Below are 26,865 nucleotides of genomic sequence, written 5' to 3' on the forward strand. Positions count from 1 at the left end.
CATTAATCACTACAATATGACCTATGGTTAAGTAATCAAAGCACAAAACAAGTATTCTCAATTCTCTAAATAAACATCACATGTTTTATGACACGAATGTGTCATAAAAAGAATATCTGTATGTTATATAGGCAAGCAACTAAAATTTTAACATTTCATTTATCTGGTAAGATGAATGCAGACTTAGATGTAACTAGATTTCCTGGATTACTTACATTTCTCTCTGTAAGCTCTGCAAGTGTATTATTTTAATCATTTAAATTTTTTCTTGCTTGTGTCTTATTATCAATTGCTTTTTTCCTGCTGTCATGATCCCTATGTTTATCAGCCTAACTCCTTTCCTAGTTTCTGCTTCTAATAGGGACCTATTATGCTTCAAAATGAATTCAAGCACATTTACCAGGTCCCCCACAGAGGGGCCTCAGATACCTCCCTGATCTCAGCCCTGACCTCTCTCTTTCCTACTCACTCTGCCTCAGCTGCACTGACCTTCTTGCTTTCCTTGGACAGACCAAACTCCCTCCTACCTTGGGGCCTCTGAATTTACTGCTCCCTGTGACTGGAATGCTCTCCTGAATCTTAGCATGCTCTGTCCTTCATCTCCTGCATAAAAGACCTTCTTTGACCACCCTCCCCCTCTAAAATAGATTCCCAGTGTATCACACTCTATTGCACTGCTGCGCCCCAGAGAATTTAACACTATGTAAATTTATCTAACATATTAATTTATCATCTACCTCTCTGACAAGAATGAGGGGAGATTTTATATATATCATTAATTTCTACACTCTCAGCTCAGTGCCTGGCCAGCAGAAAAGATAGCAAAACTTGAAGAAATGTTAAATAAGAGTATGGATCTAAACAAGAACTCAAGAGGTATATGAAAGGCTTTAATGATGTTATAGCTACTTGGGTGCTCAGAGCCCTCCTCTCTCTTTTGTTCTTCTGTATTTCTAATTCTACTCCCTTGCTTCTTTACTTCTCTTTACCCCCACAGGCAACCACTATCCTAAGTCTCAGGTTTTTCATTCCCTTCCTTAAAAAATGTTAGATTTATCTATAAATATACCTATATAATACTTAGTTTTGCTTTATACATATTTCATATGCTTTATAACTTTCTTCATTTTGTTTTATTCCCCTCAATATTGTTGCTAATATTCATCCATGTTATTGCCTGTAGCTATAGCTCATTAATTTTTTTATTTTCACTGCTGCATAATTCTATTGTGGGAATATACCACTGTCAATTTAATCATTCTTTTGTATGTGAACATTTGGGTTGTTTGGAGTGTTGGTATTACAAACAATGCTGCAGAGTATTCCTGAATATGACTCTTGGTACACATGTGCAAGAATTTCTCTAAGATATGTAACTTAAGGCATGGAATTGCAGGGTTTCATGGTATAAGCATGTTAAACTGTATAGTTAATGCCAAATTATTTTCTAGAGTATCATTTTATGTTCCCTTCAACAGAGGATCAGTTTTAGGTGTTTCTTGAAAAAGTACAGACTTGGTTTTAGACAAATATTTTAAAAATCCAATCTAACATTCTTTGCCATTGAACTGGTGAGTTTTGTCCATTTACATTTACTGTGATTAACAATCTATTTGGACATTTTTACCAATTTATGTACTCAACATTCTTTCTTGCATCTCGGACATTCCTTTGAGATTATTTTCTTTCTTTTTGAAATACATCCTTTAGAAAATTCTTGGTAGTAGTAAACGCTCTTGATTTTTGCTTCTCTGAAAATTTCTTTATCTCATGAGTATACCCTGTACTTAGAATTCCATATATACACAAAATAGTAACAAAATATCCAGAATATCCAAAGTATTTTTACTATGATGTCCTTCAGGCACCAAAAGAGGAAGCATATAACAAGTAGTTGTTCACCAAATAACCAACCTTCTTCTAGGTTTTGGGTCCATGCTAAGGCATGCTTAGCAAACACAAATCATTGTTCCTGGTCTCAAAGAGCTTTGAGCAGCATTAAAAAAAATTGGAAATCACATGAAACTTAAGTAGAGAGTGAAAGGTTTCATGAAAAGGATGAACTGGGTGGCTTAAGAAGCACTGTGGGCGTTCAGAGCAGGAAGTATCCAAAGAAAGCTGGATCCCAGTCAGGTCATGTTGCAGAAGCTTCTGAATTACATTTCCACACAACACTACTTATGTGGCCAAACCACACCTTTACCTTGAAGCTGAAAAAAGCCAGGGTACGTTTTCTTCGGAGATGGTACTGTGGCTTAACTGAATCCTGAATTGGGCACTAGATAGATAAGAGCAATATTAAGACAAATGTTCTTAAAGATTAAATTAGAGAATAAGCAATTGTATAAAATGCTAAATACAAATTTCCAGAATTGCAGGTTGAATGTGGTACTCAGTTATTAGTCTAGGTACCAACTCCTTTTCTGAATGGGGGCCATTCCTGCATGGCTTTGTAAAACAAAACAAGACAGTGCAGGTTACACAAGGGCTGGGCTGAAAGCCTCAGGAATTTCTTTTAACTTTTTTGAAAGGTTAATAGCTGAAAGAGTTCTTATATGACACATCTTAAGTAGACTATGTGAAAGAAGTGTATGCTATTTGTGACATTAATTCCTAATCCATAGTACAATGAGTCACTTATTCACTGAAGAAGAATCTAACCTATTTGGGAAATGAATCTTTCTGAATATTAACTACCACCTATTCCCAAGAGAAAGTGATCGGTGGAATACAAAATGGCTCAGTACAGAAATAACATTAAAATGCTCATTTTGGCCAGAGTGGTGGCTCACACCTGTAATCTCAGAACTTTGAGAGGACAAAGCAGGAGGATGGCCTTGAGCCCAGGAGGCTGAGACTGCACAGTGAGTTGTGTTTGTACCACTGTATTCCAGCTTGGACAAAACAGTGAGACTGTGTCGTTTAAAAAAAGCTAATTTGGACTACAGTAGGGAAAGAAATTTACTTCCTAATTTATGAGCTGTTACTTTCCACTCTACAGAGATTAAATACAAAAAATGTCCTTCATGAAAAACAGTTTTCTTGTCTTTGTAGAATTTGTCCTGTGGGTGGTAAAGAAGAAAAGCACAACCATGAAGGTCTGTGCTCCAGGGCCACAACTCAATTTTTCTGTGCCATCCTCAACTACTTGCCTAGTGGTTGAGAGTAAGCAAGGAACAAAGACTGAAGAAACAGCACTGGATTTCTGGGACTCTGAGATCTCACACTGAGAGATGGTGCCTGAAAGCAAAGCAATTAATACTGTCTATACAGTCCATTCACAAAAACACACTCATCCATTCTTAGACTTTCAGTAAAAATTCTGCAACTGTCTGGATTTGTGCATTCAATTTCCTGTATTCAAAGAATAGATATGTGTGTAGCCTTGGAAAAAAATATATTTTATTTTTCCCTAGACTTCAACATTGTTTAAGTAACTGATAATGGAAAGATTTCTTCAACATACTCATTTCAGGAATACCAGAAACATTCTCTCTTTTGAGAAATAATAATGAAAAAAGAGAGAATGGTCTCCCTAAGATGTTAGTAATCTAAACTTTAGTAAAAGTGATTTCTAAGTAACTGATTAACAGTAATGAAATGGTTTCATTGGTTTATATTCATTTCTTTACCTGTCTTCATATTCAGGTACAAAAATGAGTATTACTATTACATAATTTAATTATAGGACTTTATTGACTACTTTTTCACATATTAACTCATTTAATTCCCACAACAATGCTATTAAGATAGGTACTGTCATTTTCTCCATTTTAGCAGAGAAGAAACCCAGGATACAGAGAGGCTAAAGAATTTATTTAAGGCCACACAGCTTGTTAAGTTGCATGATAACTTTGTATAAAAGATCTGGTTCCAGAATATGTCCCTTTAACCATGTATTGTGGTATTATACTGTGTATAATAGCAATGTACTATGCTGTTATACCACTTTTTGAAGGAAGCAAGGTTTTTCAAAAAAATTATCTCTTTGCCTATATTTGAAAATGGTAGGAGAGAAAAAGTAATATTCCAGGAACACTTGAATCAATTCAAGACTTCAAAAACAATGTTGCCAAGAAGGAAGTGAGAAACAAGGGAAGAAATTCTAAAACAAGATCAATGGAGTCACTGTTTAAAGAAAAGAAAGGACTTATTCTCTTGGAAGGGTGTGAACTATTTATTCACAAATACCTGATGAGATATAGAAAACGTGCGTGCATGCGCAAACACACACACATACAGTCTCTCTCTCTCTCACAAGATAAATAAATGTAGTATTAGAAAGAATGCTAGGTATATAATGTTTTAAATTCTGCTGTCTTCCCAGACTCTTCCAACTTAACAACCTCTGGCCTCAAGAACATGACACTATTCTCTTAAGAGAAATGACCATTATCAAGGGTATGATATTATGGGCAGCAGATGACCAGATGGAGGAAGACACACAGTGGTGATGATGAAATTTTTAGGCATATTTAGTTGTTTAAAAAATCCTCAAACTGAACACTCTTACTGGATTATATCCAATATCTAATTTCTAATCTTGCTATTCTTTAGGAATACTGAGGGAAGAAGGGAGAATGAAGGTAATTAGCCTCAAGGAGAGAAAAATCTAAAAAGTGCTGAAAAAAATATTTGACGCTTTTCTTTACTAATTTACAACTTTCTTTGAAACCCCAGTTTGACTATCTGACTTTTGAAATTGAGAAACTAATCTGTGTTACCATTTTTGAGAAATGAATGGATGAGCTGAACCAAGAATGGAGAATGGAGATAAACCAAGACCATACAAATTTGACTATAATGAGTATATACTACTTTTACAATAGACATAAACAGCTTAAAAGTGCATCATCATTACCAATTGCTGTTTGGTGAGCATAATCTATGTGACGCCCATTTCTTCCCTGAAGGTGCCTGTTGTCTAAGGAAAAGAGTAAATTATGGTATTTTATGGCTGTTTACATTACATAACCCTCATACGAGTTTAGTCATATAATGACCATAAGTGAGGTATACAATTTGCCAACTTTAGCAAAAGTTAGATTATGTGCAGGAAAAAGGAGAAACAGAAAGATAGGTGGCTAATGAATTAGAACATAACCATGTCACTGGCACTTTAGGCCCAATAAAGTAAAGCATCTATTATTTAAGACCTGATAAAAAGAAATATATTTTTTAAAAGGCTCTGTTTATAAATGAAAAGAAAGTCATTTTATGATAGATTCATCTGAATTACAATTGGGATAAACATTAAACCACTAGAATATTTCTGTTACACAACCACTAGTGAGATGCTGTATGCAGATTCTTCATTATACAATTTGCTCCATTTTGAATGAAAATGTTAATACCAGGAGAAATTACTATACATATTCAATACCACTGCTAGTAAAAATAGTAGTGATTACATCAGTAGTTGCTACTATGTTCTGAGCATGTATCAGGATGCATGCACAACAGTACATTATGAAGGCAGTTATGACCAGAGATACTTATTTGATTTAAATAAATATATTTTTATTTCTTATTTATCTCAAAGTAAATTTCATATCAAATTTTGATATGAACATGTTATGAACATGTTTTCCCCTGCTTTTCTCTGGATCTACATTTAACAGCCTCCAATTTCTGTCCCATCTCATTCTTGCTCTCATGTAGTCCCTCATCACACATCTTTCTTAAAACAGCCTCCACGCTGGTTTCCCTGCCATCAATTTCTTAATTCACACCAAATCCTCTCTACCAATCCGTTCATCACATTGTAGTAGACTGTTTTTCTTTTTTTTTAGAGTAAAAAAGGTTTTAAAGCACCCTGCTCAACAACCCACATACTTCTTGCTGCTTTGCTACTATGTGTGTGAACATGAGCTGCTATTTCTCAACCCCATACCTAGAACACACCTTTCCCTGTGCTTTGCCAGGTAAACTCCTCCTCACTTGTAAGCCTGCCTCAAAAATTAGCTCCCCTGTGAAGCCTTCCCTGACTCTCCTAGATCTAACAATGATTGTCTACTAGATTCACCAGGGTTTATCTGGCTAGGTAAGAGTTGTAGAGGCAACTTCAGATTTCCATATACAGATATGTAACTAAAAGAACATACACATATATACATATATGTATTTTATCTATACATCCAAATACTGAATATTACTTTTAATCATATTAATATATTAATAATGAACAAACATACTATTTAAGTAATATAAATTACATAAGTATTAATGAAATTCATATATTTTTAAAAGTTCTTAGTTTAACATAATTTTTCTTACTGCCTCACTGTTTTTAAAAGCAATCCTTAGCTTCCTGAATTTGCAGGGGAAGAATGTTACCTGATGATTGCTGGTAGATGGCTCATACTCAAAAAGTGTTTGCTGATTGCTATTATCAAGGAATCTAAGGAATCATAGTCCTGGTGGGTGTGGTAAGCATTCATTCTTAGTTTAATCAACATTTCCATGAAACTCTAAAGCTTTCTGCTTTCAACATATGTGGAGCACGTAAGGAAAAAAGCACTGTACTTTATAAAACATTTTATTAGAGATTGGTGAATATATCAGTGCGCCTCTGAAAGAAACCAACAGCACATGTTCCTACCTATATAGTGGCCCTGCTGCCTTGGTGAGGGTGTATCTCTAGATTAATGAAGGGCCTGTACATTCGTTGTTCACCCAAGAGCCATCCCCTGCTTTCCTGGCTAGCATAACCTGATTTTCTTTTGGGTAGCGATATGCTTATCTACAGACTAATTGGTCGATGGGTAGGTATGGGATTCAATTATAAGTGATGAAACCTAAAGTGGAAGTTTGAAAAGAGCTTTTGGAAAAAGATTGTCTTCCTGATTAAAGAGACAATAAAACCCTTTTTGGCCCCTGCTTCCTTATCTACTGCTTAGAATACTGTTGTACGAGACACAATGCTTTTGAAGTTGTGGCAGCCATCTTGAGGCCCTGAGGGATGACACAATCAACTAACCAAAGAAGAAGGAATGGAATTTTCCCAATATCTGGTTATCAGAACCAAGATGTTACCATAAAGCAATAGCACCAATTGCAGAATTATCTATCTCCAGACTTCTTATATCAGATTTAAAAATTATTATTATTCAAGACACTTTGATTGGATATTCTGTACTTGTAACTAAATATATGATGCTATAAATGGGTCCAGAAAAAAATCTGAAGATTCCAGCTTTGGTGATTACTAGTAACGAAGTTAAACAAAGGAGAGCAAAGCAGAATTACCTAGGAAAGGAGAAGCTGATCAGTAATCTTTTTTGTTATGATCTGTTTCTATTGCCATGGAATGCCAGATAGAGAGGGGAGGAAAAGTAGGGATGAGGGCTGATACTCAGAGGAGACCCCGGGCAGACAGATGACTTGGACACCTCCACATAGAGATGAAATTTACAGCCATGGACCTGAGTCAGACACAGAAAGGGCTGAAGTCAGAACATGCTGGATGCTTTATTAGAGGACAGGAGGAGCAGAAAGCACCAGCAAAGGCAATGGCCAGAGGCACTCAGGAGAGACAAAGCAGTGAGCTCTCTCACATTCAGTTAAGGAGTGTGGGAGTGGGAGCTGAAACCCTTTTGGAGAACAATTTGGCATTATCAAATTTTTGAATGTGCATTCTTTGTCCTTTGTCCTGGTAGTGCCATTTCTTAAATCATTATCCTACAAAAATATTAGTATTTCAGCGAAAAAACATAAGCCCAAAGATGTTCACTACAGCCAAAAAATGAGAAACCACCCAAGTGTTTATCCTGGGAGGCTGGGTAAAAAATATTATGTAAATTTACACAGTGAAAGTAAGAAAAAGGATAACAGGTTAATATATGTTAGATATGGAAAAATGCCTAGGATAAATAAATGGAAACAAGTAAACAAGAAATCCCAAACAGAAAACCTGTATGTATACTATTATAGGCACACCCACATCCACACTCATGCACACCCATACTGAGGGTTGTATACAAGTAGAAAAAAGTATAAAAAAGTTCATTTACCGAACTGTTAATGGTGACTTTTTCTCTGGAAGGAAGGATTGCTGAGGATTTTCCCTTTTCATTTTTTTACCTATCTGGAATGTTCAAATTCCGCCCCCCACCTTTTTTTTTTTTTTTAAGACAGAGTATTTATCTGTCACCCAGGCTAGAGTGCAGTGGTGTGATCTCAGCTCACTGCAACCTCCACCTCTTGGGCTCAAGTGATCCTCCCACCTCAGCCTCCCAAGTAGCTGGGACTACAGGCACATGCCACCATGCCTGGCTAATTTTTTTATTTTTTGTAGAGACAAGGTTTTATCATGTTGCCCAGGTTGGTCTCAAACTCCTGGGTGCAAGCAATCCGCCTGCCTCAGCCTTCCAAAGTGGTGGAATTACATGCGTTAGCCACTACACTGGTGGAATGTTCAAATTTTAAAATAATTTTAGCAATGAACAAAGAATGCAGAAAAAAAAACTGAAGAAAGAACCATGAGAGTTAAGGGAGTGGGGACTTGCATATACAAATGCTACAAACGGAATGTGGAAGAACCTGCCAAAAATGCCACTGGATTTGGTGAACTCTATCTTATTAATGGGGCTATTTCTCTCTAAAAAATTGTCTCCTGAGATCAAATTTCTAAAAACAAATTTACCGAGTAAATGCATATGAATTAAAAATAAAGCAACTGATGAATATCTTATTTTTCTAAAATATTATATAATCAACTATTGAAAAAATTTGATGCCTTTAAAAACAGGAGTACAAAAATTACAAATGACAAAGAAGCTGATGGAAAATACAAATTGTACTGTGCATACAATAGCAGCAACATGCCCTTTAAATGCAGTTTTTCAGCCCTACATCCTAAAACCAAGAAGTCCTTACAGAAATAAAGATAGAACAATAAATACAAAGAAAAGATAAAGACAAGATTTTATTTTAACTCGTGAAAAATTGCTAGGGTCGCTCTTGAAAGCTTTTCTTACTTTAAATGGACTATTCAGTCTTGTCAAAATCTTTAATACTGTGCTACATTTTTAACATCTACTTGCCAATAAAAGGCATGACAGTGGACAGTTTGTTTGTGTATAAGAACATGTGAGTTTCTTTTTTCTCTAGACATTAATCCTATTTATTTATTTATTTATTTGAGACGGAGTCTCACTCTGTCGCCCAGGCTGGAGTGCAGTGGTGTGATCTTGGCTCACTGCAACCTCTGCCTTCTGGGTTTAAGCGTTTCTCCTGACTCAGCCTACCTGCCCCAGCCCATAGCTGGGACTAGAGGAACGCGCGACCACGCCTGGCTAATTTTTCTATTTTTTTCAGTACAGACGAGGTTTCGCCATATTGGCCAGGCTGCTCTCGAACTCCTGACCTCATGATCTGCCTGCTTCGGCCTCCCAAAGTGCTAGGATTACAGGTGTGAGCCACTGCGCCCAGTTGACATTAACACTTTACAATTCACGATAGGCTATTTGTGGCTTTTCCTAATACAATATTTTTGAATGTATTTCAAGTAAAAACTACAATGGCCAGACAGTGTAAGTAGTTTTACATAATATACATAATCCTGGAAAGTCTTTTAAAATGCATCTTAATCTAGTAAATCATATTTTAAATGCATAGGTAGCTTTTGAAAAACTTTGCCAAAGCCCATATGCAAATTACTTGATTTTACATATTTGATTTTTTAAAACATTTATGCAGTTTTATTAAAGCTATATTGGTTTTTTGAACCCAAGATTTGGTTTCTATTGTAACTCCACTAAAAATGTTCCCTGACTTAAATTAATATTGATAAATTAGTCATTTAACATTAAAAGTGGTTGTGATTAGAACAAGTATCACTGATTAAGCTTCCATTTACTCTTTTTCTCTGTACTGAAAGCTGAAGAAATATAACTTTAAATACCAAATCAATTTGTTTTAAGTCCTCAAACTTAAAAAAGAAGTAAAAAAAAAAAAAAAAAGAACCAGTATCACTGAGATCTTGCGCACTCTTGACAATATCCAACCAGCTGACTAGTCATGCATTTGTGTAAAAGCAATAACTTTGGTTTTCCAGAATATCATCTAAATATAAACACAAGATTTTAGCAATGAAAGTGGCTAACAAGTAAGTTTAATTCTTGGTGTTTAAATTTCAAGATGGATACAGACACAAGCCACAATGGCACATTTCAGGGAAGTCAATATTTAGAGAACAGCATCCCTTCCCAATCTCAGTCCTCCTCTACCTCCTCTACTCAGAAACCTCTTATTTCACCACCCACATATACTCTATAAACACTCACTGAGCAGCTCCCATGTGCCTGTGTGTTGTTACCTTAAGTGCTGAAATGGCTATAGAAGACAGAAGTCAAACAAATGGGGATACTACCATATGAGAACTACAGGTAAATCAAAAGTGCATGGGAGGGTAGGTACCTAACTTTATCCTGGGGAGTTGGGCAGACTTCAGAGGTGGCATCTGAGTCTTGAAGAATGAGTAGGAGATTGTTAGGCTGGGAATGGGAAAGGCAATCTAAGCAGAGAGAATGTTTAATGACATGGAAGCATAAAATCTAATGGCATGATTTTTCAAGAAGGAGCAAAAAGGTCTGGATGGCAAGATCATAGGGTGTGTGGAGATGGGTTTGGTGTGGGTGGGAAAGCAAGAATGGTGAGAAAGGTTAGGAACAGTTGACTGCTGCATTCCAGAGTTCAGAGTATACAGACTTGAGTGTGTGGGCAATGGGGAGTCACTGGCAATTTTCACTCCTTCACCTCCCTAAGCCTGCTTGTTTCCCACGGTGGTCCATGTTGTATCACTGCTCCCACAGCTCCCTTCTACATGCCAGTCTTGTCTTTCCAGGAAAAAGAAAATCTGCTTTTCTGACTAACTGTAGTCTTGATCTTTCATCCATTCTGGAAAAATGGGATTTTACAGGCAGGTAAGGACATTCTCATGAATATATGTGGAGACCATCATTTTAGGTATTTATTTCACATTCTTGATAGTAACTTTTAAATGCTTTACTTTATAAAAGTTTTACAGTTTTTTTTTCTTTTTTCTAATCTGCTTTTTCTAAACTAGTAAAAGCTAGTTTTCTAGAACTAGGTTACAGACAGACTTTGGCCCATTTAACAAGGTCAGACTGTTTATTCTTGACAGAATTCTTTCCCACTGTAAAAAGGTACTTTTAAATGCCACATTCCAAAACCAGTGCCAGTAAGCCACTGAAGCATATTTTCCCACAAGAACTGATACCATGTGCGGTCCCTACCTCACTGAAATCACCCAGCGTTACATAAGGTGCAGATAGTATTTAACGTCACCATGAAATCTATCAACTGAAATATGCCAGTCATGTATTTATAAAACACTTCCATACATTTCAAAGCATTGGTAACCTTTAAAAAAGTAATTAATAAATATAGAAATGGAAAAAAGAAAGGGAAGGACAGTGCTAGAAAAGTTTTAAAAAGAATTTAAGACAGAAGAGGAAAACAAATCTTGTAACTTTATATCAGTATCCAAACCTGAAGTAGTAGAGTTTTTTCTCCCTCATTTTGGGGTTTTTATGGTTGAGCTGTTAAATTTACAGCCCCATTTTTAGATTCTGCCAGCCTTCAAAATAAATATATGAGCAGCGCTAAAGTAAATTTTCCTATGCTTTCCCCTTTTCTCTTTTGGATGTTTCCCTGAGATTTGAAGGTAGATTATTCCTCCACAGCCAACAGTAAAGTTCAACATTCAAATTTATGAGGGATTGAAAAATCATCAGTATCCCTGTAGATAGATGCTGGGTGCAACAATGTCACTCACCCTGGGTTTCAATCCCTAGAGAGGAGGAAAGCAGAAAGCAGAAGCAATAAGAGGAATGGTTCAGCAGCCAAAAGACTATCATTTAGAAATGCATTGGGAAGATTAGCAATATTTAAGTCAATAAATGCAACAGAAAATCCAGCACTACAAGGTAATCATATAAAAGTCTGAGCTCAACTTTTGGAGAGACCTATACAGATAACAAGAACACAAATTTAATCTTCTCAAGGACCCAAATGGACTAGACAAAATGACTAAGGGAAACTACAATGCAGACATTTTCAACCCCTTCTTGGGACACTATGGTTTCTCCAAAGATCCCAAGAGATCTTAGTTTTAAAATAAAAGCATAACATACAGAACATCTAAGTGCACAAGTCAGGAGATCTGGCAAGGTTTGTGATCTCAAAAAAAGAGGGATGAAGCACAATAATTATCTGAAGGTTATGAATGGCTGCCCAGACAGACATTCAAAGTGTAAATGTTACTCCCTCGGAGCTCAAGTTATTATCAAGGAGTGACGCAGGCAATTGGGAAGATTAGCTGAAAAGCTGTGTCTAAAACAAATTAAAAAAAATTTTTTAGATGCTTATAATTGATGATGCAATGACACAAGCAGTAACATGGAGAATGCAGAGTAGGAAATCCATTCATTGATTCATTTGTAAAAGCAGGGAGTTGTGAAAGCAATTAAGTTCAAAGAATAGTGAAAAACTGATAAAGAATATGTGCTTATGTTATGTGCTTACCACTCTGGGCAGAAGTGATGGAAGGACAGAAAGGTAGGTTGGAGCTGAACTGCAAAAAACTTTGTATGCCATGCTGTAGAGTTGCAATTCATTCTCTAGGCACTGGAGAATCACAAGGATTCATTCATTCATTCACCATCTACTCAAGTGCCCACCTCATGCAAGGAAGGCACTGTGGGAAATGCTAAAATACATAACATATTATTTGGACTGAGTGAATAAAAATGGATATGGCCAATGTTACAGAATTGAGAAACAGTATCTTGACTCAGAAACTTACACTATGATATTATCAAAGCCCAAGCAAAATAAAGATATCGTCACCTCTCCTTTCCTTACAAGGAAGCAGTGACAGCTCTAACATACAAGCAGCTCACATGTCCAAAGAATTAAAGAGGAGACAAAAATCCACGTTATTGAAATGTTGCTTTATATTCAATTCCAAGGACCATGTCTCATACTCCTTTGAGTATGAACATAACACTTATGTTGAGTTAAGCAAATTTAGGGGAGATGGAATTATATCATTAAATAGAACTCTTCAGACAAGCCCCTAAACTAGCACAGAAGCATATTCCCCAAAATGTTAAATGTAGGAGGCAAAATGTTTTTTCAACTTCTGGATCCCTGAGAAGCCCTTTGCTTACAAAACCTTTCTGGAGCATACGGTCTCATTAATCTTAAGAAAATGCTTGGTCTTTATATCCAATTTGGCCTCAGGCTTTTGAGATTTTGAATGGCATCATATAGGGTGTCTATATGAAAAACAGGCCCAGGCATGGTAGCTCATGTCTGTAATCTCAGCACTTTGGGAGGCTGAGACAGGAGGATTGCTTAAGGTCAGGAGTTTGAGATCAGTCTGGGCAACAAAATGAGACCCCCATCTCTAAAAAAAAAAGAAGGTAGCTGGACATGGTGGTGTTGGTATGCACCTGTAGTCCTACTACTTGGGAGGCTGAGGCAGGAGGATGGCTTGAGCCCAGGAGTTGGAGGCTGCAGTGAGCTATGACTGTGCCACTGCACTCTAGCCTGGACAACACAGAAAGACCTGGTCAAGGAGAGGAGAGGAGAGGAGAGAAAAGGAAAGGAAAGGGGAAAGTAAAGGGCAAGGGGAAGGAGAAGGGAAAGGGAAGGAAGGAAGGAAGGGAGGGAGGGAGGGAGGGAGGGAAGGAGGAAAAGAAAGAAAGAAACAGAAAGAAAGGAAGGAAGGAAGGAAAGAAAAGAAAGGAAGGAAGGAAAAGGAAAGAAAAAGAAGAAAAGAAAAGGAAAAGAAAAGAAAGAGAAAGACAGACAACCAGACTCTCTCTGTATCATACCCTGGTAGATGCTAGCCGAACAAATGTAGGAAGAAAGGAAGGAACTTCTGGCTCTTTCTCCGAGTAAAACATTCTCCAGGCAGTAGCATTACAGTTGAACTGTTTTTGTCCAGAACTAATTCGCAACAGTGACCACTTATGAAGGAGTAGATTTAGGTGAGTCAAATGAATGACTATCTTTTATAAACAAGGAAATAAGTCATTTGATTTACTTCACAAATCCACTTGGTGCAATTAGATACCCACACGCATGCACACGCACCAACAGCAGCTTTCTGTGCAGTATGGAATACATTCTTTTTCCATATGGCAGAAATTCTCACAGTGGTCATCGATATTTGCCTTCACCGTGGAGGCAGACTTAACCTACCAGATGATAACTCAAATGTGTTTTATTACCACTGAGAATGCGCAATGGAGAATCTGGAGGGGTTTTCATGTTTGTTTTGGCTCTGGCATTTTCCATGTACCCAGCCCTGGGAATCCTAAAGAAAACGTGTCCTGTTCCCAGCTCTGTGTACTGCCCCCATTGTGTTCCACTTCCCTCACTGGTGAAAGTGAAAACGAAACCGGCACAAACACTCCATTGTTAACTACGAAATATGTACTGGCAACTGGATGTTTTAACAAAACAGACCTGGTTGTGTCATGGCAAGATGTTGAGGGGGGAAGGAGTCACGGGAGCCCTTCCTGCTTCAGAGGTGTGTCCTGCACTTTCGCTGAGGTGCCGAGGCGACAGGGCTTTGGGTTTTTTCCATTATACTCATGTAATGTTCTTGGTTTGATTTATTCAGTATGCACTGGCAGCTTTTGGAGGCTTCTGTGGGAGCTACTCGGCTGCCCAAGCCGAGGCACAAACCCTGCCAGGTCTCCATAGTAAATACAACACGCACGAAGAGGAAACAAGCATAAACAATTTATTTTCTCCTGTAAAAGATGACATTGTTCTCCGATCTCTGGTCCTGCTTCACTTTGTCACTTGGTGGTGCCAAACTGGGTGCCGTGGAATGAGTTATTCCAAACACACACATACACACACACACCTCAAGCACAAATTGCATGACGCGCACATTCACAGGGCCCACATCCAGGTGCGTTCAAGAGAAGGATGCTGGTGACCTTTTTAAGCATCCCACATTTTGACCTGGGTGAGGAGGGAGGGCTTCCCTAGCCCTTAGCCTAGGCAGGTTCTGGAGCCTTATCATATGGCCTCATAAAACCATATCCCTTTCCTTATTGCATTTACCTCTGTTTCTAACTAGACATTTCTTTGTGTGACTATCTGATTCAGATCTCTGTCTCCATCTCGCTTGTAAGCTCTCTGAGAGCACGGACGTTGTCCATTTCCATTGACCATCATCCCTCAGCTTCACTGAGCGTCTGGCACATAGAAAGCAATCAGTAATTATTTGTTGACTGAAAGCCACAACTCCATTTCATTGATTTTCTCCCCTAGGCTTATCAAGAAGTTTCTGAATCCATAAGGTTCCGTTAGTGTTACTAAATGCTATCAACACTGAGCTCAGAGTAAGGCAGGAGTATCATCAGAAGCATAAGAAGGTGATGTAAGTAATTTTTTTTCCTTCAACTTTAAGTTCCAGGGTACATGTGCAGGATGTACAGGTTTGTTACACAGGTAAATGTGTGCCATGGTGGTCGGCTACACAGATCATCCCATCACCTAGATATCAAGTCCAGCAATCATTAGCTATTCTTCCTGATGCTTTCCCTGGCAATTTTTGTAATACTTGTGGCATTTAAATAAGTTAATGATCTCAAATAAAGCAATATTGGGAATCTTATCAATTACAGATTTAAAAATATTTTCCAAAATGAAGTTTTGTACTTTGTACAGCTGTCGAATAAAAGTCTTCTCATGCTTAACATTTACTTGTTGTCTTTTTGTAATTTCTATGGAATAAAGGGTGTTTTCAGAACATGCATATTTTTTATTAGTGAAGGTAATATGGAAAAAATGATCCTTGGAGAAAGAGAATATAATTCACTTAGTGAGAATTTTATTAAGTCACTAAAAAGATGGGAACATATTCCCACTCTTCCATTATGGTACAAAGAGGAATTTTTCTCTAAACTATATGGGTGGATTAGGCACAGGCATTTGAAGGAAAATGTTAACTTCATGAATAGCATTAAATGATTGTATAAAGGCCCCAAAAATACAATGACAGGCCACTCTAAGACTGTTCAGTGCAAAGAAGAAATTGATTGAAGGCAGGCCAATTCTGGACTTCATCTCAGGAGGTGAAGATACTGAAGTACCAAAAAGAATGATCTCATTTTAGGGTACACTTCTTTCTACCCATGGATGGCTTTATGATGGCTGTCCTGGGGAGTCACTGGCTCTAACTGCCTGGGTGTTGGCAATCACATGTGGTATAAAAACGTCAATACTGGCATGGCTTGGGTGGTCCTTAAAGTGGTACCATGTACAGTGAGAGCAGCACAATGAATGTGCTGTTGCAATTATGTACTTGGGTGATTTTAAGGGAGAGGACACAGATAGGACTGAATCAAGAGAATGCTTCATTTTTCCTAAGCAATGATACTTTTATAAGACATTCAGGTGCACAGTGTGGCAAAAGTTTTATTGAGGTCTACATAAAAAAAGAAAACCAGGAGGCACCAGTTCATGACCCAGTGTTTCTCACTGTTGTCAAAATGTGGCATGAGCTAGTTGTCTGTTTTTGGTTTTGCCATTTTAACAAGACTTAAAATATGTTTTTAAAAAATGGACTCCTAAACATCTGTGGAACCTCTAAATACCCTTCGTAGAATCTGAGAGTTCCACAGAACACAGTTTGATACCCTCTCAGGTACTGAATTTTTGGTACGGAGAAAAGAGGAGTGGGGATAGTGGGCCAGAGCCCGAATATAAACATTAGAATTCTCCAAGCCATTTACAATCTATTTGGTAAATTCAGACTTACTCTGGTCACGCTGCCTGTTTGAATGGCAGTTTTCCCCACTTTCAAAATGAAATGGTTGATAAAGAGTTCCAAGAACACCAAATCCAATGGCAACAATATCACCCTCCAAGCTGTATGATTAGGTTTTAGGAAAAAAAAAAAGATTTTGCATCATAAATGGGAAGACCAAGACTGCTCCCTTCCTGAGCTTGCTGGTCACAGTACTTTATGACTGTCAGAGCCCTCACTAGGGCTGCTGGTGATGTTCCTGGCTCTGCTCTAAGACATGTCAGACCCGGGTGCACAGTTAGGTAGGACTGAAATTGCTGGCTGAGTGGCTGGTCTCTGTTTCCCTTATCTTGACAAAAATGAGTTGCACCATGCACATTTCACATGAGAAGGACTTAGAAATGTTGACTTCAGAATGACTCTAAATATAATTTCAGCTAGTCACAACAGTCATTGCACTGAACATGTGTATATTCTTGAAACACTTTTGCCACAGACATTATATAACTGCATGCGTCATGATTCTGACCTATCAGCTATGTGCAATGGAAAGAACCTCCCTGTAACCTGTTCTCATTGGTTTTCCAACGAGAACAAATGTAGTAGTTCTATAGAGGTCAGAGAAGTTAATTTTTCATGGTTTCAGAGAAACTTTTCTAATAAAAATAACCCATGCCAGGTGTTAAGCATAACAGGCCCCACTTCTCTTCACATTGAACCACAAGGGGCCTCACACACATGCTTGCGGACACTCCAGTTTGCAAGTTCAAGCTTTGCCCATATGCTGCAAACAGCTGCTCCTAGGCTTAGGAGTGAACACACAAGTGGCAAAATCTCTATTAGGAGGAAGGATGAGCCCATGCCATTCCCATTTATTCAGGGAATTGCAATGTCCTGTGTGTGGTATGGGGTGGGGATGGAGGTCTTAAGGGACATGCTTCCTTGGCACCCTGGGTTGTGTGCTCCATGAAGGGAGACAAGGCTGGAGTAGGGCCAGCGTCGGCTTCTCTAAAGCATGAGATCCAGGCCAGGGGCCTCTCTTGCCTAGGATTAAGGCAAACACTGCTACCATTCACATCTTAATTCTACAACCTTTAAATAAATAGGTATAATACTCTGTATGGGTACATGTGCATACAAGACACTATATTGAGCAGCAAGAACCAATACCCTATAAAGACACCTGAACGTCATGTTGGAGGCAGCCTGGCAAAGTTAGGCATCCAAAGGACATTTAACTCTTTGATTAGTCCTCAATTTATCAGATGAGAACAAGATAAGTCATTCGGCCCAATGTTACATACCACCTACAGCTACAACTATGGTCCAGGCTACTGTCCCAAATTAATTTCTACCAAAGGCCAACATATGAAGTATATTCTACTTATGAAACTTGTGTTTCTTAACAATAAAATTGTTTTCACTAGAAAAATAAAATAATAAAGATCAGAATATAAAGGATTATACCTTAAGATGCCTGGAAAGCTTACCTGTCCCAAACAACTAATTTCTCAATTAATCCAAAAGATGCCTTGTCTTGAATACTGGCATACAGCGTACTGGCTCAGAAATTAAGGAGCAGTAGCAGTTCAGGATCTATCAGGTGATCATGAACTTAAAATGAAAATAAATATTGCTAACTGCTCCCTCAGAGTTCTATATGTAAGAACATTTTGAAGTTTTCAGAAAGAAGCTAAAATAAAAGCTTTTGTAATTGTTCAAACAGAAATATCATTTATTATGTAAATACATATATATTTACATAGATAGCAAAAGTTGTCTAGTAACTCACTCATTTTTTCATTTAGAGGATGTTAATTATTTTAGAAGAATACAACTCCTCTTCTAAAACTTTGCTTTAATCCCAAAACACAAGGGGCTAAAGAAAGTCTTCAAATAAGTAGAATTACAATAATGCTACATTCCTCTATCTCTACAGCTTTTTGTTCAGGACAGGAAATTCAATTCATACACGCAATGTGTTCATGAGGCAGTAGAAAGGATCATGATAAAAACAATGCACAAACTGTGAACTTACATTTGTGTCACCTTTTCACTCCTAATTTGAGATGGAGCTACAGCATGTATTAATAGCTTTCATGATTTTGAACACAGATATGTGCTGCCAATAAATCAATCAGGACTAACGTGCAAAATGGACTCAGACATTTTAAGGTATATGGAGTAAGTCCTTCAGCTTAGTATTACCAGCTAGCTATGAGGAATACTGACACACATCAAATGAGACCATTAAATGTATAACATAACTCCTTCCCTATTCTTGTTATGACTCAACTGCTTATATCTGCAAGTCAGCATTTGTCAATTGATTCACTGAAAAATATTTCCTGAATGCCTATCAAAATATACAAGGCACTGTGTGTTAGGGCTGAATAAGATGAGCATCTGCCTTTGAGGAACTTACAGCTTGATAAATAAAATTCCCAAATAACTAAAAATAAGACAGAAAACAGTACTATGGGCTGGGCGTGGTGGCTCATGCCTGTAATCCCAGCACTTTGGGAGGCTGAGGCGGACGGATCACTTGAAGTCAGGAGTTCGAAACCAGCCTGGTCAACATGGCAAAACCCTGTCTCTACTAAAAATACAAAAATTAGCCTGAGGTGGCCTGTAATCCCAGCTACTTGGGAGGCTGAGACACGAGAATCGCTTGAATCCGGCGGCCAGAGGTTGCAGTGAGCCGAGATAGGGCTACTGCACTCCAGCCTTGGCAACAGAGTGAAACTCTGTCTCAAAAACAAAAACAAACAAACAAACTATATATATATATATAACTCTGGAAACACTGAGAGAGGAAAGAGAAATTAATTTCTGAAAGGGATACTAGAAAAGTTACCCCTGGAGTCAGGCTTTGAAAGATAAGTAAAATACTAGCATTTCTCATAGTTTTAAGATGTCAGTTTCGAATCAGTTAACTTGTAATTCCTTTAACATTCCACAAATCAAGTTGATTCTCAGTTCCTGTATGACATAACCCCCTAAAAAATGTGTATTTCCAGGAAGGGGAGTGTAGTCTTTTTCTCTTCAAGAGACACTAAAAATATATACCACTTCAGTCTAAAAAACTATGATTCCAGGTTTTTATATGTCACCATGTGTATATAAATCGACGCATTACTATATTAAATGGATATTTCCTTTAAGTAGAAAAATACAAAAGAGTGAGGAAATTTTAAAATGTAGTACCCTGTAGGAACACACCCTTTATTATTGCTATTAAATTCCAACTGTCACTCTTTCAAATAAAGTCTGAATTTGTTTTAGTGTCCTTCTCAGCTGCTAATATGTTTTACTTATGTCACTATAGGAAATATACAGCATGCAGCATAAGCTAGATACTGAAAAATTGTGTATTTATGACTGCCTTTCTCCTTTTCCTCTATGAAATAATTTGTCTACATTTTCCTGTTTGAGCATATCACCTTTCAGCAAGAATGGAATGTTAATTGATGTTACGCACAAGCTGGGCTATCATTCCTCAAATTTAATAAGCAAAAAAAAAAAAAAAAAAAAATCAAACACAAACCAACTGGATTTCCTGTTTTTATTTATGGTTATTAGTGCCCATTTAGGGGGATTAAAATAAAAGCGTCCATCTCAGTTACAGCTCATCCTTCCTTCAATTAATGTACCCAAGGAGACAAGTTCCTTCCATCTACTCCCCTGATGACTCTCTGGATCACAAAGCCTATTCAAGCTTCTCCCCAGGGCCCCAAAACAACAGGCGCAACAACTTCCTAGGGAAACTCGAAGCCTACCTCACCCTTCCCACTGGGGAAATACACAGACTCAGCCCTTTCTGGTGTGATTACGTAAGAATACAAGGGCTCGCTAGACCCTGCTCAAAGCTGAGACCTATCTTTGAAACGTCAACTCGTGCCATTTCTCCTCTAAAGCAGTAGTATATGCTGGGAAAAGAGGAAACAAGTAGGATTTATCTCACAATAATGGCAACATTTTCCAAGGAATTCTCTGCACGAAAAGTTCTGATGCCCTAGGAAAAGTCTATAATGTTTGGAAAGTAACTGGTCTTACGTGTCTAGGTGGTAGCACCCCCTATTCTGACTGCGGGCAGGGGGTGGGGAACACTTTAATAAATTGGATTTTTTCCTAAGGCAAGTTATCTGTCTCAGAGAATTTCCATCTCCTCTCTTGAATTTCTACTTATCAGCTATAGTATTACTGAAATTTAGGGAAACAATTTTTTGCTGTGCAGAATGACCAAAGATGCTGCCAATCATTCCTTAACAACAGGGCCATGGTGTCCCTGATGTGAGAACCACTTTAAGGCTAAAGATGGACAATATGGATTATTTTTCTTTTTTCTTTTTTATTTCTTTGAATATACAAAGATATTTTCTTTTTTAAAATTCTTTTTCTTAAGACTTAATTTGCTATATATCATTTAATTTACTGTATGTAAGGCATGAATTTACTGTATGCAAAATAGGTCTTTCAAAGAGAACATATTAGTATCTATTTCCAGGCTGCTCTTTTTGTATTTGGGGTGCAGAATTTCACAAAAATCCACCTGAGAAATAACGAACTACAAGGAGAAATAGAAGCTAACCAATGTCAATAGCTATTATGGTTTTGCATATGAATGGCAAAAAGAAACAGGATATCATAACTGTTATTTTTTGCCAAAATAGGGCCGTTGGGTTCGCTTTTTCTATTCAGGGTTATATAAGCCTTTACCTGGAATGGTGGTGCTATACATTCATGTATTATCCAAGTTCACTGTGAATTTGATTTCTTCTTTACAACTGGCACCACAGCTTCAGAGGAGTGCTTTAACACACTTGTGTAGGCACTCTGTTTCTCAAAACAGGATGCCACAGACAGGTCAACATTGCTCATGCTCTTTCTTCCCTGACCTTGAGCCGTGTGTTCCCTAGGCATTGTGCATACAGCTCTGAAAACAGTGGTTATGGCAGAAAGCATTTGGAAACTTGTAACCGATTCCTGTCCAGTGGCTAAGATGCAACACGCTATTTCTGCAATGGATCCTGTCCACAACAAGCCCAGGCTGGATGTGACTGTAGCTGTAAACAATGCTTTCTGCCTACCCACTGCCATATGAAAAAGGGCAAAGACATTCTATCCACCAACTAGCCATGGGCAGTAGTAACATTAGGGACATGGAAGGGGGACAGACTGTCATTCAAAAGAGGAAAAATAAGTTTAATAAAAGGACAGCACTCTCTCACTCACCACTGAGGTTAGAGCCATCTGGAAACTATAGATGCGGGCAAGGCCGAAGTCAGCGAGTTTTATTTGTCCGCTGCTGGTCACCAGAATGTTCTGTGGTTTTAGATCGCGATGCACTACTCGGTGTGAATGAAGAAAGTCCAGACCTCGGAGAAGCTGAAACATCATATCCTAATAAAATTAAAAAAAGAAAATCAATAAACACTCAAAAAGGAAGTTGAGCATTTGCTATGCTGGACACCAAATCCTTAGCATTTTGTGGTTGCTTGGCATGCAGCAGGCATTTGATAGGTATTGGCTGAATGAGTGAATTTGTCTCCCTTCCTGCCTTTCCACTCTCACACTTTCAAGAACACTGCAAAAAATTTCACTCTCAACCTGTATTTTACTAATGAAAAGACAATTTTAAAATAGTTTTTGATGTAATGGAAAACGTTCTGGAAGGATATCTGCCAAACTGGTTTCAGTGGCTCTTGCTGGGGAGTGGAAGGAGGAGGTTGTGAGGGGACACTTCTTGCTTCTCTATTGCTTAATGTGTCATTTCAACAATTAAAATCCAGTGAATAATAATATTGTTATTAATGGCGATTATTATTTTATAGTACCTAGTACTAAACACTCAGTACGTATCAAGCACTATTCTAAGCTTTGTCCTCTTAGTAAATAATTTAATTCACACCACAACATTTAGGTAAATAATATCATTACACCATTTTACAGGTCAAGAAACTGATACACAGATGTACGCTACTAATTAGCCCAAAGTCATACTAGCAAGAGGGTGCTGATTAACTGTTTTTTTGTTATGTTTTGTTTTGTGTTTTTTTTTAGACAGGATCTTGCTCTGTTGCCCAGGCTGGAGTGTAGTGCTGTGATCATGGTTCACTGCAGCCTTGACTTCCTGGGATCAAGATATCCTCCTGCCTCAGCCTTCCAAGTAGCTGGGACCATAGGTGCGCACCACCATGCTAGGCTAATTTTTTTAGTTTTTGTAGAGATAGGGTCTCACTATGTTGCCCAGGCTGACCTCAAATTCCTGGGCTCCAGCTATTCTCTTGCCTCAGCCTCCCAAAGTGCTGGGATTACAGGCGTGAGCCACCAGGCCCAGTCTGTATCAACTCTTTTAGAGTATTAACAGAGTCTTGATTTAAACTAGGGTCTGGAAAATCTCGATTCAAAGCTTCAGTGTATTCCTTTATCAAATCAATGAACAAATGAATATGTAAAATAAGGCAAGCCATTTAACCTCCTAAGTCTTAGTTTCCCTGTCTGTAAATGGGAAAGTAACAAAACCCACTTTATCACAGGATCATTGTAAAGCACTTAGCACCATAGTTAATATTCAGTAAATGGCAGCTCTTATTACTATTATTATTAACCAGTATGGAGGGGGGATCATTCAGGATATAAACCAGTATCAGATCTTTTTCTAATTTTAGGACCAATACAAACATATACAAGATTTAATAGGAACAGTGTCTGAAAGTAGGAAGTAAGACATTGGCCATGATGTCATAATCCTCTGAAATTTGTGGTAATTAAGAGTGACCTACTCCCCTGATCCAAAATTATGAGAACGGTGTATATCAGGGAGGATGGAGCTGTTTTGTTAATACAAGGGTTAGAAAAATGGGCACCATCATGGATTTCAGAGCTGCAAGCAGCTGAGGATACACTTATCATTGGCCGGACCACTGAATCTTCTCATGGAGAACGGTATATTTGCTTACTGGTTTATGGTTTTGGTTCTTCCTTTAGAGTTGGGAGTTCTGTCTTTATATTCTAGCTTATTCAAAACCAAAGCCTTAGTTTTTCCTTTTATAAAGTGGAGAAAGTAGCGATTACTTTTCCTACTATGAGGCGGGCTAAATGAAGTAATGCATGCCAAGGTTGTGCAGTTTCTGGCATATGGTAAGCATTTGACAAACAGTAATTATTAGGATGATTATTGCCAAGATAAGAGTCCTGATTTCTGGGACAGACAGATTCTCAAACAACTAAAAGAAAACATGACCACTGCTACAAGGTCAGTGTGAACAAAGCACTTAGAGGGGGTATGCAGTGACCTAGAATCATTTTTGAGATCCCCCTGAGTGAATATTCTGAACTGGCAGAGGTTACCTTCTAAGCTTCCCAAAACCCTGGAGAAGACTGCATTGGGGAGGGAAAACCCTTCAAGACTTGAGAAACACTGCAGGTCCAATAAGTTGCAATGAATAAACAGGAGTGTGAAAATGTAGCACAAAATGTTCAAGGAACATTTTGGCAAATAAGTCTTTATTGGAAACACATGCACACAACTTGTAAGCACTGAATTTGAAAAAGCGCAAATAACCTAAAGTAATGTCATGTTGGCTCATCATCTTTAGCCTCTATACAGTTAAGTGTCACTCATTTAAAACAGTATAAAGAATAAATGTTTGGTTCATGCTGCAGTGCTCAAACAACTTTAGCAGCCAATTAGCAGTACACAAATTTAAAAACATGTACATTGCTTTTATTTGTGTTACAGCACATACTATGTTTTTCTTAATTATAAAATTGCTAAGATGTATAGATGCATGCTTAATGCAGAAACTAATAAAATGTTTTGAAAATCCAGGGAACAAGAAAAATCACTAAAAATTTCCACTACTTGGAGAACAGACAACACTTCACTGTTAGTATCACTTTTTTGTGTCTTTTTAGTCTGTCTTTTAAAAATTACGTATTTTATTATATTTGGATGTATAAGTACATTTCAGTAAAAATGGTTATTGTGTACACATTACTTTGTGGCTCTTTTAAAAACATGTAAAAATTCATTATGAATATTATGCCACTTTAATAAAATTGTGCAATATGACTTTTTTTTTTTTTTTTTTGAGACAGAGCCTTGCTCTGTCACCCAGGCTGGAGTGCAGTGGCTGGATCTTGGCTCACTGCAAGCTCCGCCTCCTGGGTTTACACCATTCTCCTGCCTCAGCCTCCCGAGTAGCTGGGACTACAGGCGCCCGCCACCTCGCCCGGCTAGTTTTTTTGTATTTTTTAGTAGAGACGGGGTTTCACCATGTTAGCCAGGATGGTCTTGATCTCCTGACCTCGTGATCCGCCCGTCTTGGCCTCCCAAAGTGCTGGGATTACAGGCTTGAGCCACCGCGCCCAGCCATGACTTTTTTTAATACAATGAGATTTTTAATAGCCGCATTGTTTTTCTCCCTGGGATATGCCATAATTATTATTATTCAGTTTTAGTTGTGTTACTTCGGCACTTGTACTATAGGTCTAGTTCTCCTTTGTTTAAAGGTAGAGTAGATTAAAAGGGCTTGTTAATTTCATACCAAAGCATGGGTTAGGCAGTATGAATCCACATGACTGGACTAACATTGATTCCATGTGCATGATGTCTATAGATGTAAGTTGGTTCTACATAAGAATGACCATTCTTTAGATTTTATTAGGCTACTTAAATTTTTTTTTGTTTGTTTAGCAAATGGTTTTTCTTTTAAATCTCCAATATCAAGATACAACTGAAAATCTGAACCAATGAACACTGAATTAATGACTTAAAAAACAAAATCTGCCAAACATCTCATGACCCTCAGTAATTCAACCACGCGTTAGGTTGTTGGGCACTATGAACCTGTAATAAGCATGACTGGGGAACCCCTCTCAGTCTTCAGCCATCCTTTATTGCAATACCTAATTTCAAAGGCGAAATACATTCAGCTATGTCAGGAACTCTGGTCCCAAATAATCATAAGATATAGTACCAATTCCAGAGGATGATATAAATAAACAAATTACAACATTAAATGAGGTAAGGAAAAACACCTTTCCTACAGAATCACAAGAAGTGTTTTGATCCAAGACATTTCAAAGGATTCTCTACTTAAGCTTATTATCTGTTTTATCTCAATTTTATAGTATCGTGAGACATACTCTTAAATGAGCTCCTCAAGATTTTAATCTAAATTATTCTGTCCCATATATGACTCAAATATTTCACAGTAACCCTAGTGATGCAATGCAATGAAACTACAGATACCACCAATTAAGGCTCTTTCAGTTAAAGGCAGGTTTAAAAGTTTCCCTTTTATGTTATACGTCACAGTCTGGTATAAAAGGTTTGAACATTTAGTCATACCTATGATAAACAGTCACTTGTGACCCTCACTCTATCTTTTGAAAACATGGGACTTGCAAGCATGTTTCAACAGGACACCATTGTGGAATGAAGTCTGGCTCTGAGAGATCTTAGGTGGGGCTTTATCTTGGCAGTGCCCCTAAAAAGACTCTGGACCTTTCCGACCGAATACAAGAAATCCTTGAAGTCTTGTAATTGTTTCTCTCAGGTGTTCTAGAGCTCTAATCCTCTTATTTAAAATCAAGACAAACAAGCAAACTAAAAAACTACTTCAGGCTTTTCTAACGGGAAAAGGTTGATCATGGGGCATTCTTTTCTTTTTCGAGATGGGGTCTCACTCTGCCACCCAGGCTGGAGTGCAGTGGTGCCATCATAGCTCACTGAAACCTCGAATTCCTACGTTCAAACAATACTCCCGAGTAGCTGGGACTACAGGTGTGTGTTACCATGCCTGGTCACTTTTTAAACTTTTGTAGAGACAGGGTCTTGCTATGTTGCCCAGCCTGGTCTTGAATTCCTGGCCTTGAGCCATCAATCCTTCCGCCTTGGCCTCCCAAAGTGCTGCAAATACAGGTGTGAGCCACTGCATCTGGCCTGGGCCTTCTTTTCTCATCATAAAAAAGTATGGTTAGTTCCAAAATACACTAAAAACACCCAAATCATATCATAAAATAAGTCACAGAATGACCACTTTAAATAGGCAATT

General features: G+C 37.9%; 1 protein-coding gene across 3 annotated transcripts in view; it reads right to left on the bottom strand.

Moving 5' to 3' along the window:
- CDK6 (cyclin-dependent kinase 6) overlaps nucleotides 1-26,865 on the bottom strand; it is a 233,349-nt gene that overhangs the window by 99,521 nt on the left and 106,963 nt on the right. For all 3 annotated transcript variants that reach the window (XM_011955055.1, XM_011955056.1, XM_011955054.1), the window contains exon 4: nucleotides 22,037-22,204. In XM_011955055.1, the coding sequence (XP_011810445.1) occupies nucleotides 22,037-22,204 (168 nt within the window). The remainder of the gene's footprint in view (nucleotides 1-22,036; nucleotides 22,205-26,865) is intronic.

The sequence above is a fragment of the Colobus angolensis genome, unplaced genomic scaffold (genome assembly GCF_000951035.1).
Source record: "Colobus angolensis palliatus isolate OR3802 unplaced genomic scaffold, Cang.pa_1.0 Scaffold394, whole genome shotgun sequence".
Taxonomy (NCBI): Eukaryota; Metazoa; Chordata; class Mammalia; order Primates; family Cercopithecidae; genus Colobus; species Colobus angolensis.